We start from the raw sequence: 12,744 nt of genomic DNA on the forward strand, positions 1-12,744 counted from the left end.
AGATTTGTGTTAGATAATTATTTCGTTAACCATTATCTGAGGGTGATTTGTTTTTGTTAGACAAATAGGATAGTTATTCTTGACATATCTCAGTTGTAATCATCAAAATGAGTCTGTAATAATGTTTTATATTCTGACATGAGACAGGTGTAAAGTTATGGAATATAAAAAAATATATATGTTTTTGCATAAGGCACAACATAATTTAATAGTAACATGTACACAAATACCAATACACATACCAATCATGGTTCAAAACATTGACTCAATTATAAAATCCACAAGTTATTGCCTTCTAAATTTAAAGCGTTCAGGAGACGGCTCTTGAGATCTGATCATTAAAACAAGCAGCAATTCCCATCACTACCTCCTGTTGCCAGCCTGTGCAGCGCTCTCTTCCCGTGGACTAGCTGGCTAATGAAAAGTGCTAGCGACAGAGAGCCCACCATTGGCTGTCCCGACTGCCGAGGCTGGCAGGCAGTGGCGACGGGGAAGGACCGGATCAACGGACCTTTTTGGTGGGAATACCGAGAAAACTCCAGAAACTCGGACGGAAACGAAGGGAATATACGTTTTAAATTACAGTTTGGATTTCCCAAACGGACATAAAACGTCGCTAACGTTCAATGTTGGCTGGAAGTTTTCGAGTCGAGCCGTGATGTGGTGACGCGACTCCACCGAATCGACAGGAAGCTAGCGTTAGCTGATGCGCTAATGATAGATTAATCATTTCAGCAGATCTTTGAGGAGCTATTTCAGGATTTTTAAAAAATTGTTTTAGTATTTTCGATAATGTGAGATAAATATTTATGGTATACTGTATCATGTTGTTAACTTTTCTACGGAATAGAGCTTATCCTTTGATGACTACCCGAGGTTGTCTTAGCTAAGTTCGTATATGAGACTAGCAAGCGTTAGCTACCTAGCTGGCTAGTAGCTAACGTTGGCTAGCTGTCGACTTTAAACTGTCTTCAAGCCAAAGAACTCTGCTTCAAATTAGCTAAAGCTAGCAATGCTACAGCTGTTACCACGTCAGCTAACTGTATCATAACATTTCTACCTGTTATGAGATGTTATTCTTGGTGGATTAAACTTTATTTTAGAGGATGGCAATTTGTTTTTCTAGGCAGAGGTAGACACTTTAAAATCCACATATGCAATCATCGGATCGCCAGCATACTTAATGCTAGCGTGCTAACGTTGAGTTAGCCGGCCAAACTTGGAATACTGCCCCCTGCTCACTTTATGTGGGTTTCTCTTTGAGGCCTTTCGGATCCCTTTTATCCCTTTTCCCCACAGCCTTAATGCATCCCAGCCTCTGAATGGAATGTATGTGCTCTGATTGACTCTGGATATCTGTGGAAATTGAAACATAAATTGGAGTACCTGCTTGTTGACGTTTACTTGACACCATAAACTAACGTGGATTAAAGGCATTTGGAATAACGCCATTTTTCCAAGGTGAGATAACTAAAAAACTTGTTGTATGTAAATTGTGATTAACCATATTTACAGATCGATTGTGTGTAACTGCACCATAGTGGATATCAATTATAAACTGCACGTACGTCAATTTTTGGTTGAGGTAGCTCCAATTACACTTTATTCTCCTTTACCTGAATCGTAATTGTGGTATATTACAAGGTCAAACTTATGTTATGTCTATATTTGATTTGTTTTGATAGGTCAAATTCAGCTATAATTACACAAATTCTATTTTAAGTTAACTTAGTCATGCCAGATTAGGTCAGTTCTCCCTGTAGCATCTTTGTAAATGTAATCAAAATTGTTCCCTTTTTGATTAGAAATGTTTAAAGTCTATCTACATGTCCTGCCTCCAGATCGTGGTTTGTCATCTTTACTTTTTGATGTTTGGGATTTCTTTGCATTCACTGGACCCACCATCTGTCACTCCCTCTCATGGATGCTGAGTGACCCTCCCCCTTACAAACATTGTTGAGCCTGAGTGGCTTGACCTCGATATGGAGCATTGGTTTTGTATTTTAGGTTAAGATTTGCGCCTTCCACAAGCTATATTGTTTATTATATGAAACACTAAGTTTATGATTGGAGTTAAATAAGGATAGCAGGTTAGTTTTTGTCTGGTTAATTTGCATACACAACAGGCATTACCCAGTTTTTGAACGTCGTTGCTGGACAGTCGAGTGTTGGTGCACTGAATCAAACGCAGTGCTTTTTGGCATCTCAGGCGATGCAAAGAAAGAGATGAAGGGGTAGCTCCGGCTGCCACTAAGTTCCTACTCCACTTGTTTCAATTTGTAAATTGTTGTTCTTTGTAGGTATGTGAAATCCAGCTCACATGATTCTTGGCTATTTGTCTAACAGTCTGTCTACAGCACCTAAGCTCCTTGGTGTGGAGTGTGGTTCTAATTCCCCAGACCTTCCTGCCCAGCTGTTCCCTGATCTGACGTCACTAAAGGAGCTTCAGACACAACTAGTTTAGTTGCATGTGATTGATTAAAGGCTCTGTGTACTTTTCTGAATGCAATGTAGGTGATGCTTACTCTAGGCAAGTATATTCCAGCAGTTGTTAACAGTCCCTCTGGGATTTTGCAGGCATTTTTGATGATTGTTGTGGTCAAAAAAGCCTGATTTTTGCAGCAGCTTTTTTAATATTTTGCAATGCAAATTACAGCGTATTTAAATGCATTACACGTCCACTGTGAGCAACTGGGACAAACGCTCCAGTAAAGCCATCTACTGGCTAAGCAAGCTGTTTTTCTTCTGACTTTACTTCTGGTCGATTTCCATGTCAAGATGCCAAATAAAATGTGTGAAAACTGAATTAAACTAAAGTAAATGCTCATTTCGCACTGCACAATGCTATCCATGTGTACGTAGATAAAGGACAATCGACATGAAATCTTCAATCTACAGAAAAATAATTTAGGTTGTGTAGGATAATCCACTGACCTCACTGTGAAGAGTTTACAATAATTTTGTTTTTGTTAGTTTGTTTTGCCGAGTATTATTGCCAGGGAACTATTGGGTGTACCGTCCTTTGTGTAGGACAAAGGGTTAAGTCCATTGCAATAGACCTTTTTCACGGCATGTCACTACAGGAAAACCACAGGTGTAATTTATATTAATATCAACTTCTAAACTCTTTCTTTTCCTGCTGTCCTCTGTCCACCCCCGGGCTGTAGATGATGTGCGAGGTGATGCCCACCATCAGTGAGGCTGAAGGGCCCGGCGGGGGAGGCGGCAGTGGTCGTCGGGGCTCTGGCTCCCCGCTGCAGTCAGACTCAGAGGGTCACTTTGAGTCGCTGATGGTGTCCATGCTGGAGGAGAGGGATCGACTTCTCGACACTCTGAGAGAGACTCAGGAGAATCTGGGCCTGACTCAGGGGAAACTGCACGAAGTCAGCCATGAAAGGGACTCACTGCAGAGACAACTGAACACTGCTTTGCCACAGGTAAGTGGAGGGAGAGCTTTATAATTTTCAAAGTAAGCCCAGTCGTTTATTAAATTATTTTTTCCCTGACATGATCGAGATTTGTTACCTGCAGTATCCGCCCTTCAACTAAACATTCCTACAAAACAAAAACACCTGCTGGGTCTCACATTTGGTGAGAGGGGTGTACTCTATTCTTGTACATTCTGTGTGGTCAGCCAATCTCACTTTTTGAATCACAGCTCTTACAAATGTTTTGTTCCAACTAGAGCTGAGCAATAAATAAGATTAATTTTTACTTTAACTTGGGTAATTATGGTGCAGAACGGCCGCCCCTTTCCAGAGCTCCTGTAGATCAAAATAATGCCGCAATTCTCTTCTCACACAGGTAAAATGTCAACATGGCAGCATGCGCTAAGACGTTCATAAAAGAGTTTCTTCCTAAAAAAATCTTCTCAGTTTCCTAGAAGTGGTTTGGTTTTGCTGTGTCCGACCTTGAGCAAACCTTCATGTTTTTCTAAATTGTTTGGCAACCAAAAAGCAGCAGCACAATTAATTAATTCCAGCTTTTCAAACAGAGACACACAGCCCACTTGGACAGCTGTGTGACTGTGAGTTGCACCAGACAGTTGTAGCCCCAAAACACCTGCTCAAAAAGAAGCTAACATATGGGTACAATATCAAAGACAAATTAGATTTTTGGCCATATTGCCGAGCCCTAGCTCTCGCAGTAGAGAAAGTGATACCAGAGCCTGGCATGGTTTTGATAGTTGTATGGCTGACTGATTGCAAGGTGTGTGTGCACAAAGGTCATGTAGGCTCACGGTGGTTTGCTCGTAGTTTTTTCAAAAGTAGCCTGTCTACTAAATATATTGAAATGTTGCTTTTTCAAATATCTTGGAACCCTTCTGTGCATATAATTTCTACATAGTGCTTTCCTTACAGTAATGATGTTGTCAAAACTGTGGTTTGGTTTCTGTTATTTGCATAACAAAATGTAGAGGGAATCGTGATCCAGACTTTGTCCATCTGCTGCAGGTCTCTGTTATATTACTGACTCATGTTTCTGCCCGCTGGGGTCTTTCATTTAAAACAAAGGGATCAGGTTTCTAGGTTTTAATGATGCATTAGAAGCTGGTAATAATTAAAGTGTTGTTGTAGTTCTAGTTGAATATGCATCCTGTGTATGAACTTAAACAAGCTATCTATTATCAGGGTTTGTCTGACATTTTATTAAACTAGTGAGGGAACCATGTGGCATTCAGACTGTGAGCGATCACAGCTCAGAGGATGACAGATGACACATCAGTCTTAAAAGCAGTGAGGTCTGTAGATTGGGAGGGATCACTACATTCAGAAAGCAGAGAAGATTACACAGTCCTCTAACTGATAGTATCCCAGCTCCCATCTCCCAAGAAGTGATGCAGATGACATTTGTGGGATGCCGAGGCCTTTTCTTGCAGCTCTGTGTTGTACAGCCAGAAAAACTACATCCAAACACTGAGATACCGTGGAAGACTTCATTCTTCATTTATCCATTCTTTGACAGTCGATGCCCTTCAAAGAAAACAGGCCTATATGAAGATATAAATATGTGAAAGTAAAATGTTGTCACAGCACCCACACAGGCTGTTGCTTTATGGACGCTGAATTGATGGCAGTATTGAAGTCAAGCTACTAACACTGTTTTTTTACTCATTCAGAAGCTGCCTGACTTTCTATACACTGTCGAGCTGCAGCAATTAATCATATGAAAGAAAATGAATCTAGGGCAAATAGGGCTGCACAGTATGACGATATGAAAATGTTGTCATAATCGTATATGTTTTTCTATATCGCCTCTATCGTGATGTCACGAAACCAGCGGCTGAACTTTACAGCTGCTTTACAGCAATTTATACCTCATTTCGACAATGCTTGACGTTCTAATCCTTGCACGTGGGAGTGAACCTGGAGCGAACCATAGAGGGAGCCGCTGTTTATTAACATGGAGAGGACGGACACACAACATGCAGAAAAGGACTCGGGCTCAGGCCAAGCAAAAACAGAAACTCAGAACTCTTATTTATCAAGTATGTAGTTCGCACAGGATTGTCCGAAATAGGGTTTACCATGTGGTTATTGCATATAGACAAATCATTTGTTAAATTACCAGAAAGCCTGATATCTCGTGATATAGGATTTTGGCCATATCACCCAGACCTACTTGGGTCTCAATGTATTGTTACAGTGTTTACAGCAAAAATGTCAACATTAGCTGCTTTCAGCTTCTTAAATGTTAGGCTGCTTTTTGCCATTTTGTAAATAAAAGTTGGTTTGACCAAAATAAATCTCCAAGAAGATGTGACTTTGGGCTTTGGGCATTTTTGACACGTTTTAACATTGGATAGACTCAACGATTTTTCAATGAATCCAGTTTTTTTTGTGATCAATTTTTTATTGGTCCCTGATCCAGCCCCATGCATTCTTGCCATTTATGGTCCCGTAATAATGATATCAATACATGTGTTTATCCATTGATTTTTTTTTGTAAACGTAAAGCGTATCTTTTTGGCAGCAGTGATGTCCGTTGAGAAACATGTAATTTATACTTGTTAGTTTTAATGAGGCGGTATCATATAGGATTAGCAGAGTGGGAGAGCGTGGCACTGCTATACCCAGAACATCAGACGAAGTAGCACAAACCTGACCCCAGAAAATGTCACAACCCTGCATTCCCAGTACATATGCATGTAGGAACCCGTGGGATCATCTGTGCACAAGTTGCAGTTTGGAGAATATAGCCGTTTTATGGGATGAGCATCCCTCGATTTGATTTGGCTTTTGTGCCCACTAAACTGTGCAAAAAGACTCATTCTCAAAGCACATGCAGAGGGTTGAATGCACCTCAAAGTGCGATGCAGAGCAAACAGTGCCTCTGTGCTCCAGTGCCATTCGTGCATATTTAAATGACTGGTATTGCACTCTTGTTTAAAAAGCTGCGTTACAGACAGTTAAACTAGTTAACACCTGTGGAGTCTGGGCTTTACAATGAACTGTTAACTGTGAACTGTTGAGCTTGAGGACAGAGTTGTATTTAATCCTGCAAAATGCATCAAACTGCCAAAATGTTTGTTACATTTTCTTTACATTTCGTTTTTCTTTATTTTGTGATTTTTAAGGGTTTCAAATCTCAGCAGTATTTTAAAGTCCATGAAAACCTATTACACTGCCTTAAGACTGCCGTTATTTCAACTTCCACTCTTTATATTCATATATTTTTTACTAGCGATAGACCGATATGGTTTTTTCAGGGCCGATACCGATTATTAGTAGTCAAGGAGGCCGATTACCGATATTTGGAGCCGATATTCATTTGCAGTAAAAGTGAAAATATTGGCGTCAAAATTTTGAATAATACAAACGCCAACACTTAACTTTGTTTAAATGCCTTTAAGCATATGTTTATTAAACAAACATACAAAAAGCACAGGGAGTTCCCAGGGTCAGCAGCATCTCTTATAAAGTTACCTGAAAATTTAAATGAATAAATAACTTCCTGAAGTTTTATAAAGTAAATAAAACAAAGTCAAATAAAATTAGCAAAGAAATGAACTTATTCTCCTCTCGGCTGTGTGTGTGAGCACTCTGCATGCACAGCTTTCACTGCTGATTGACTGTTACCCGTGCCATGGCTCTGCGTGTAACCAATCAGTGCTGTGGGTGGGACAATGCTGGAGACAGAGAAGGGACTGCAGACAGAGAGGCGCGGCTGCATCAGAGCCAAAATAACCCCGTTTTAAATTGATCTCTTATCGGCCGTCGGATTGAAAAAAAAAGGCCGATGCCGATATGCGTCAAAATTCCGAATATCAACGCCGATAATCGGCCCGGCCGATAATCGGCCCGGCCGATAATCCCTATTTTTACCTTTTGTTCATCATAAAAGTATCTGATCTGTACAAGTCAGACTGAAGTTACTGCGTTCATAAATGTATGATTCCTTTGTGACTGTTCGTGTGCATGCACACTGCTGCTCATGCTTCTGTGATGTTGTCAGCTGATCATCTGGCTTTCTGCCAGGTCTCCTGGGATTTGTATCTGGAAGGCAGGAAAAATACTGCTGTTAATCAAGTAGAGGCACTTTTTATATGCTGTAATCTGGCTTTAATGCACTGTGTAATGTGTTCTTTTGTTTTCAGTGCACTTTTTAAATCTTCAATCCCAAACTCCTCTTTGGGTCACTTAATTTCATGGATCAGATTAAGTCTAATGACAATTTTGATAGTCGACTAGTCATTATTAAAACGATTAATCAGACAATGAATTGCACATTACTTAACGGCTCTTATTTAGCTATCAGCTTTAAATGTAGTGTGAGGTTCTTTTAAGCGTGTGCTAACTAACAATAAAGACAATAAATATGAGTTCCTCATTAAAAATGTCTTTTAAGAAACTTTGGGTTGACTGTGACTTAAAATGTTGCTTAGAATCCTTTAAAAGTTACTACATTTCCTTAAACCTATGACAGAATGGAGATTTAAACATTTCTGATTAATGATTGAAAGCTCTTAAATGAAATTGTTGCTTTGTCCAGATCTCAGAGACAGTCCTAGTAACCTTACGTTAACCTTGCTGCTCTCTTGACCTATTGTGTTGGAGGGAGTCACAGTGTTGAGGCTGGAGTGGGCAGGTAAAGGGGAGGTGCATTTTTCTCTCCTGTTCCCTCCCTCCCGGTGAGCGTACCCTTGGACTGGAATGCTCAGACATTCCTCAGTAGCTTGCTCACACGTCAACAGCTCTTTCAGACTCCAGCTTTGTCCTGTTGGATGGTGCTTTTTTCCCCTTTAGTTGTCCTTTTTTGCTTCTGTTGTGATTGTAACTTGGTTAGTAAATTGAAATGTCTTCTTCTGGATATCTCATTGACTCCAGTTTTCGGTGCATGCACGTGTCAGTCAAAGAATAATTTCTGACTTTTGCATGAAAGTACATCCATTCTATCCTGAAAACATGCACAGATGAATTTTAGGGCCCACATGTTGCAGAAAAGCCCACTTCTGTTTTTCTGTATCAGTCAGAGCTTGAGATAGTATTGCTTGAGCCTCACCTGTTGTGTGTTTTTGTCAGATGTGAAATTCCAGCTGTTTTCTACAACCGCTGCGATGATTGTTGATTGAAAGAAGTGGTAGTAGCTTTTACACTCCTGGTGTTGCTTCATTTATATTTTTTCTGCATATTTTAGCCGAACTACAAACTCTTTGGAATGGCGTTTCTTTCATAACTCCTCACTCTGTAGAAAAACTTGCAACAAAAAAGATAACTTTGCTTATTTGAAAGTTAAGTTTCACTGTCTGAGCTTTTATGGAGTCGCAGATTGTGCAGCTGTTTTATTTACCATTTGTGATGGGCTTCATTATGATGAAGGTTTCTTCATGGTGAAGTTGTAAAGCCCTTTTGAGTGTTTTCTTATGTCTGGTTCGGGCTATTGTATTTCTATTCATCGTGCTGCGCTTTGTGCTGCTTTTTCAGCTGGTTGAACAAGTTAGTTGTGTTGCTTTGCGGCGCAGACGCAGGTTTCATGCTTTGCTGATTATTTTTTCTTGCTTAACATCACTTGCCCTAAACCCGAAATACATCCAAACAACCGACGCTAAGCTGTTTAGGGAGCGCCGATGTTTCTGTTTAACAAGTGACTTCCTGTTTTAGCATAACATCAAGTAGTGTTCAAAACGCAACTGAGCGTTAGTTAGGGTTGGAAATCGAGAACCGGTTCTAAAATAGAGCTGGTTCCAACATTCAGATTCTGACAGAATCATCAAGAAATTTAAATTTCGATGCTGCTTATCAATTCCTAAACAAATTTCCCTCAGGCAGAGCCGTTGCATGGCCGTCACATGCATGGAAATACAGACCGATTGTGTCTGTATTTATTCAGTAAGGAGACTGTATCTAAGTTTTTAACTGATGAGAGGGAGAGGCCACAATTCTGTAATCATGCAGCGCAGTGAGGACACAGATCTGTGTGTCTCTCTCTCATGCCCTGCCCCTGACTTAATGGGGTTGCGTGATTTCCGTGAACAACCTTTTATAAAGAATAAAATCTTGGCATGCCTTTGATGAGTTAACCGGAGGGGATCAACGTGTAGTTTATCAGAGTTATCGTGGTTTATCCCTATGCTGCGCGGGGAGGACACAGATGTTAGGAGAGGAGCAGATATGACACAGATCTGTGTGTGTGTCTCATGCTGTACCTGGCTCAACAACGTCACGATCTGTCCGTATTTCAGCGCACAGTTACCATAAAGTACAAACTCCGTCTCGACACGCTGTCATGTGTGCTGTGAAGTTCATATTTTTCACTGTTAAACACAGAGCTGTGGAGGAGCATCAGGCTTCATGATCAAACAAAGTTTCATACCACGTGATCGCTCCCTCTCTGCCTCCCTCTGAGCGCCTGCGCAGCAGCTCTCCCCCTCTCTGTGCTGCTCGTCTGCTTCATTACAGTATAATATGTTTTAAAGTCTTATTACGATGCATAATGGAATTGAACAACAGGAATTTCATTTCAGAATCATGTTGGGTCAACAACAGTCAACAAAATATTATATATAGTAAAATCCTGGGTTGCCAGGTCCAGTTTTTTCCAGTGGAATTGGGCTACTTTTGCAGTGTTGTTGCAGACCCTGTGTGTGCGATTTCTTCTGTGAAATAAGCATGTGACATGTTTCAAACCTTCCCTTTAAAGAATTGGAATCGAGAAGTGGCTGTTAGTCTAGGGAGCGCTTGATTTGATATGCAGCAGAGTTTTCTACGGGCAGAAATGTCAATATCACCGTCAATCATGTTTATATAATCGTGAGAAGACAAAGCTTTAACCTACCACATGACCCTCTAGTGGTCACCGCAACCCAAGCATCATAATTAACCAGACCCAGGCTCCGCCATGAGCTCAAGGTACTGACAACGCCAATACTACAAGCAGCATACTGCAAGAGAAAAATGGACAGAAGGATAGAGAGAAGAGTTTATATAGAGAGATGTGTGAGATGTGGGGCTAGCACTCTCCCCCCGACGGATCGGGCCGTACGCTCTACCTCCCCTTACTCCCTCATGAAAGTGAGAGGAGAGAAGAGAGAGCAAGGAAGATGAGGGGTTAAGGTTAGGGTAGGGGGTGACCCTACCTAAAAGCTGGTTATGTCGCCATGTGTACCGACCTTGCGTCAGACTAATCTTACAACCGGACAAAATATGCCTCAAGGTGGCTGTCTCAGGACACAATGGGCACGATGGGTCTCCATCTATTGTAAGTTGCCCCTAACAGGAATGTGATAGGACTATCCTCCAGACTCCACAGGTCCCTCCAGCTAAGCTTCCTCTTCTTCTGAATTTCACTCTGTGGCAACATTAACCTTCCCTCCGAGACTTGGTACTTTAACAGTTGCGTTACAATATTTCGTTCACATGCACAAAATATCCACGTTTTTGCCTTTAAAAAAAAAAAAAAGTCAGTATCCTTACCAGGCTGTTTACATGCCTAATGAACAGGAATATTCCACTAATATTCGCTTTTGCATTTAACCATACATACTGTGATTAACCCTAGCTTAGCAAACTGTTGTCTAGTATTTTTTTAACAATACACAGAGCTGACTGTACACAGTCACTGTCTAAAACGGCAGTAAAGTCTGACTTGGACACACATTCTGAATGTGCTGTTTACATGTCCCAAGAATGCTCCTAACACTTGAATTAAGCAGCTTCTCCCACATGTCTGGCATGGAAACTGTTACATTCATAAGTTCTATTTCAGATCCAAACTGAATATGCAACATACATTGCAAATGTGCAATATTGTTATATTCAGAATAATAGTATTCTTTCTTTACACTGAATAGTAGTAAAACAAACTTTTGTATTATGAAGAGTATAAAACTTTTAGTCATGATTGACATGTTGCCTGACAAAATGTGCAAAATGGGGGATTAGAAGGACCCTAAATGATCTCTGATGTTGCTTCTAGAGGTCGACCGATAGTGGATTTTTAAAGGCCGATATAATAACGATAGATTGTACGAGGAAAAAGCCGATAGCCGATTAATCGGCCGATATCTCCCTACCCCACGAAAAAAAATGAAACCAATTTAAATGAACAATCTTTATCTTTATTACACATCCTTACACATAACTGTTGAACTGAAAGAATGTGTCAAATAAATAACAAAATAAAAACATAAATCTTCAACAGAGCATGAATCTCAAAGAGTAATCAATACCTAAATAATTAAAATAAGTAGTAAAGAAAATATAATCTGCAGATGAACATCTAACTCTGTTGTTGTGCCCACATTGTGCCTTTGCTCAGCAGATAGTCCCACAGAGAGACTGTATTGAACTGATTTACTTTACATTAGATGGCAGCTGGAGGAAACATAGCTATTAACTACATAGGCTATCAAATAGATAATCTATAAATATATAACTTTATTATTTACTTTTATATATTTGATGTTTATTTCAATCTACATGAATGATTAAAGTTGCACTTTATTAATCCTTTTTAAATTGAAATGATGCTGCAGATGTTTTCTTGAAGTTGCTGGTTTAATAAAACCTTTCTGATAAAGTAAAGTTTCACTAAAGTTACAAATGAATGTTTATTATCATCACGGAAGCTTTCTGGTATATTTGGGAGAAAAAAATAGAAACTCTAATTCAGCAGACACAACTCAAGTAGCATCAAAGAGTCTTATTTAAAAAGCGAATGTATCGCCCCTGCGTCAGCCTCTCGCTCTTTTCCTTTAACTTGACCTACACATTGTTGTTCACAACAGTTTGTGTTGACGCTGTGACGTGCTTTACTCCTACAGCAGCCTTATGCAAACGCTGGTTTTTAATAAACCCGTTTTTTGCCACTTCGACTTTGATAATAAGTTCGGAGAGTATCCTGAAGTGTGATCTGCTGGATTACATCGTTGGAAATGTGTTGGATTTGTTTACATGTCGATGCGCTCCGTGGCGTGTATCAGGCCAGATGCTGCGCGTCCCGTTACATTTTTAAATACCACTCTTACAAACTATTAGTGTTTGTGCACATTACCGGAGTGAGGAGGATCATAAAAAGTGTGATTTCATGTCATGAATGGACAGTTGACGTTACGTGGTTGGATTATTTAGAAGAGAGAACGCCACATTGGTAAGTAATCTAAGTAACAGTTAAATGATGTATTTTCCTCCCTGCCTGCCCGTCTTATATCGTGGAGAGCTGATATTGTTACGTTATATTCCAGAGATAACTTCTGAGGGGAGAAATAAACTGAAACGAGTCAGATATAATATGAATCACGGACCA

The 12,744-nt window shown here is 40.1% G+C and overlaps 1 protein-coding gene across 11 annotated transcripts in view; it reads left to right on the plus strand.

Annotated features, from left to right (window-relative positions):
- Positions 1 to 457: 457 nt before the first annotated feature.
- Positions 458 to 12,744, plus strand: part of ppfia1 (PTPRF interacting protein alpha 1) — a 50,158-nt gene continuing 37,871 nt past the window's right edge. For all 11 annotated transcript variants that reach the window (XM_069657901.1, XM_069657928.1, XM_069657936.1 and 8 more), the window contains exons 1-2: positions 458 to 1,461; positions 3,168 to 3,437. In XM_069657901.1, the coding sequence (XP_069514002.1) occupies positions 3,168 to 3,437 (270 nt within the window). In that variant the 5' untranslated portion in view covers positions 458 to 1,461. The remainder of the gene's footprint in view (positions 1,462 to 3,167; positions 3,438 to 12,744) is intronic.

The sequence above is a fragment of the Semicossyphus pulcher genome, unplaced genomic scaffold, assembly GCF_022749685.1.
Source record: "Semicossyphus pulcher isolate SPU_LCO1_2020_fin unplaced genomic scaffold, fSemPul1.0.p SCAF_1, whole genome shotgun sequence".
NCBI classification, from domain to species: domain Eukaryota; kingdom Metazoa; phylum Chordata; class Actinopteri; order Labriformes; family Labridae; genus Semicossyphus; species Semicossyphus pulcher.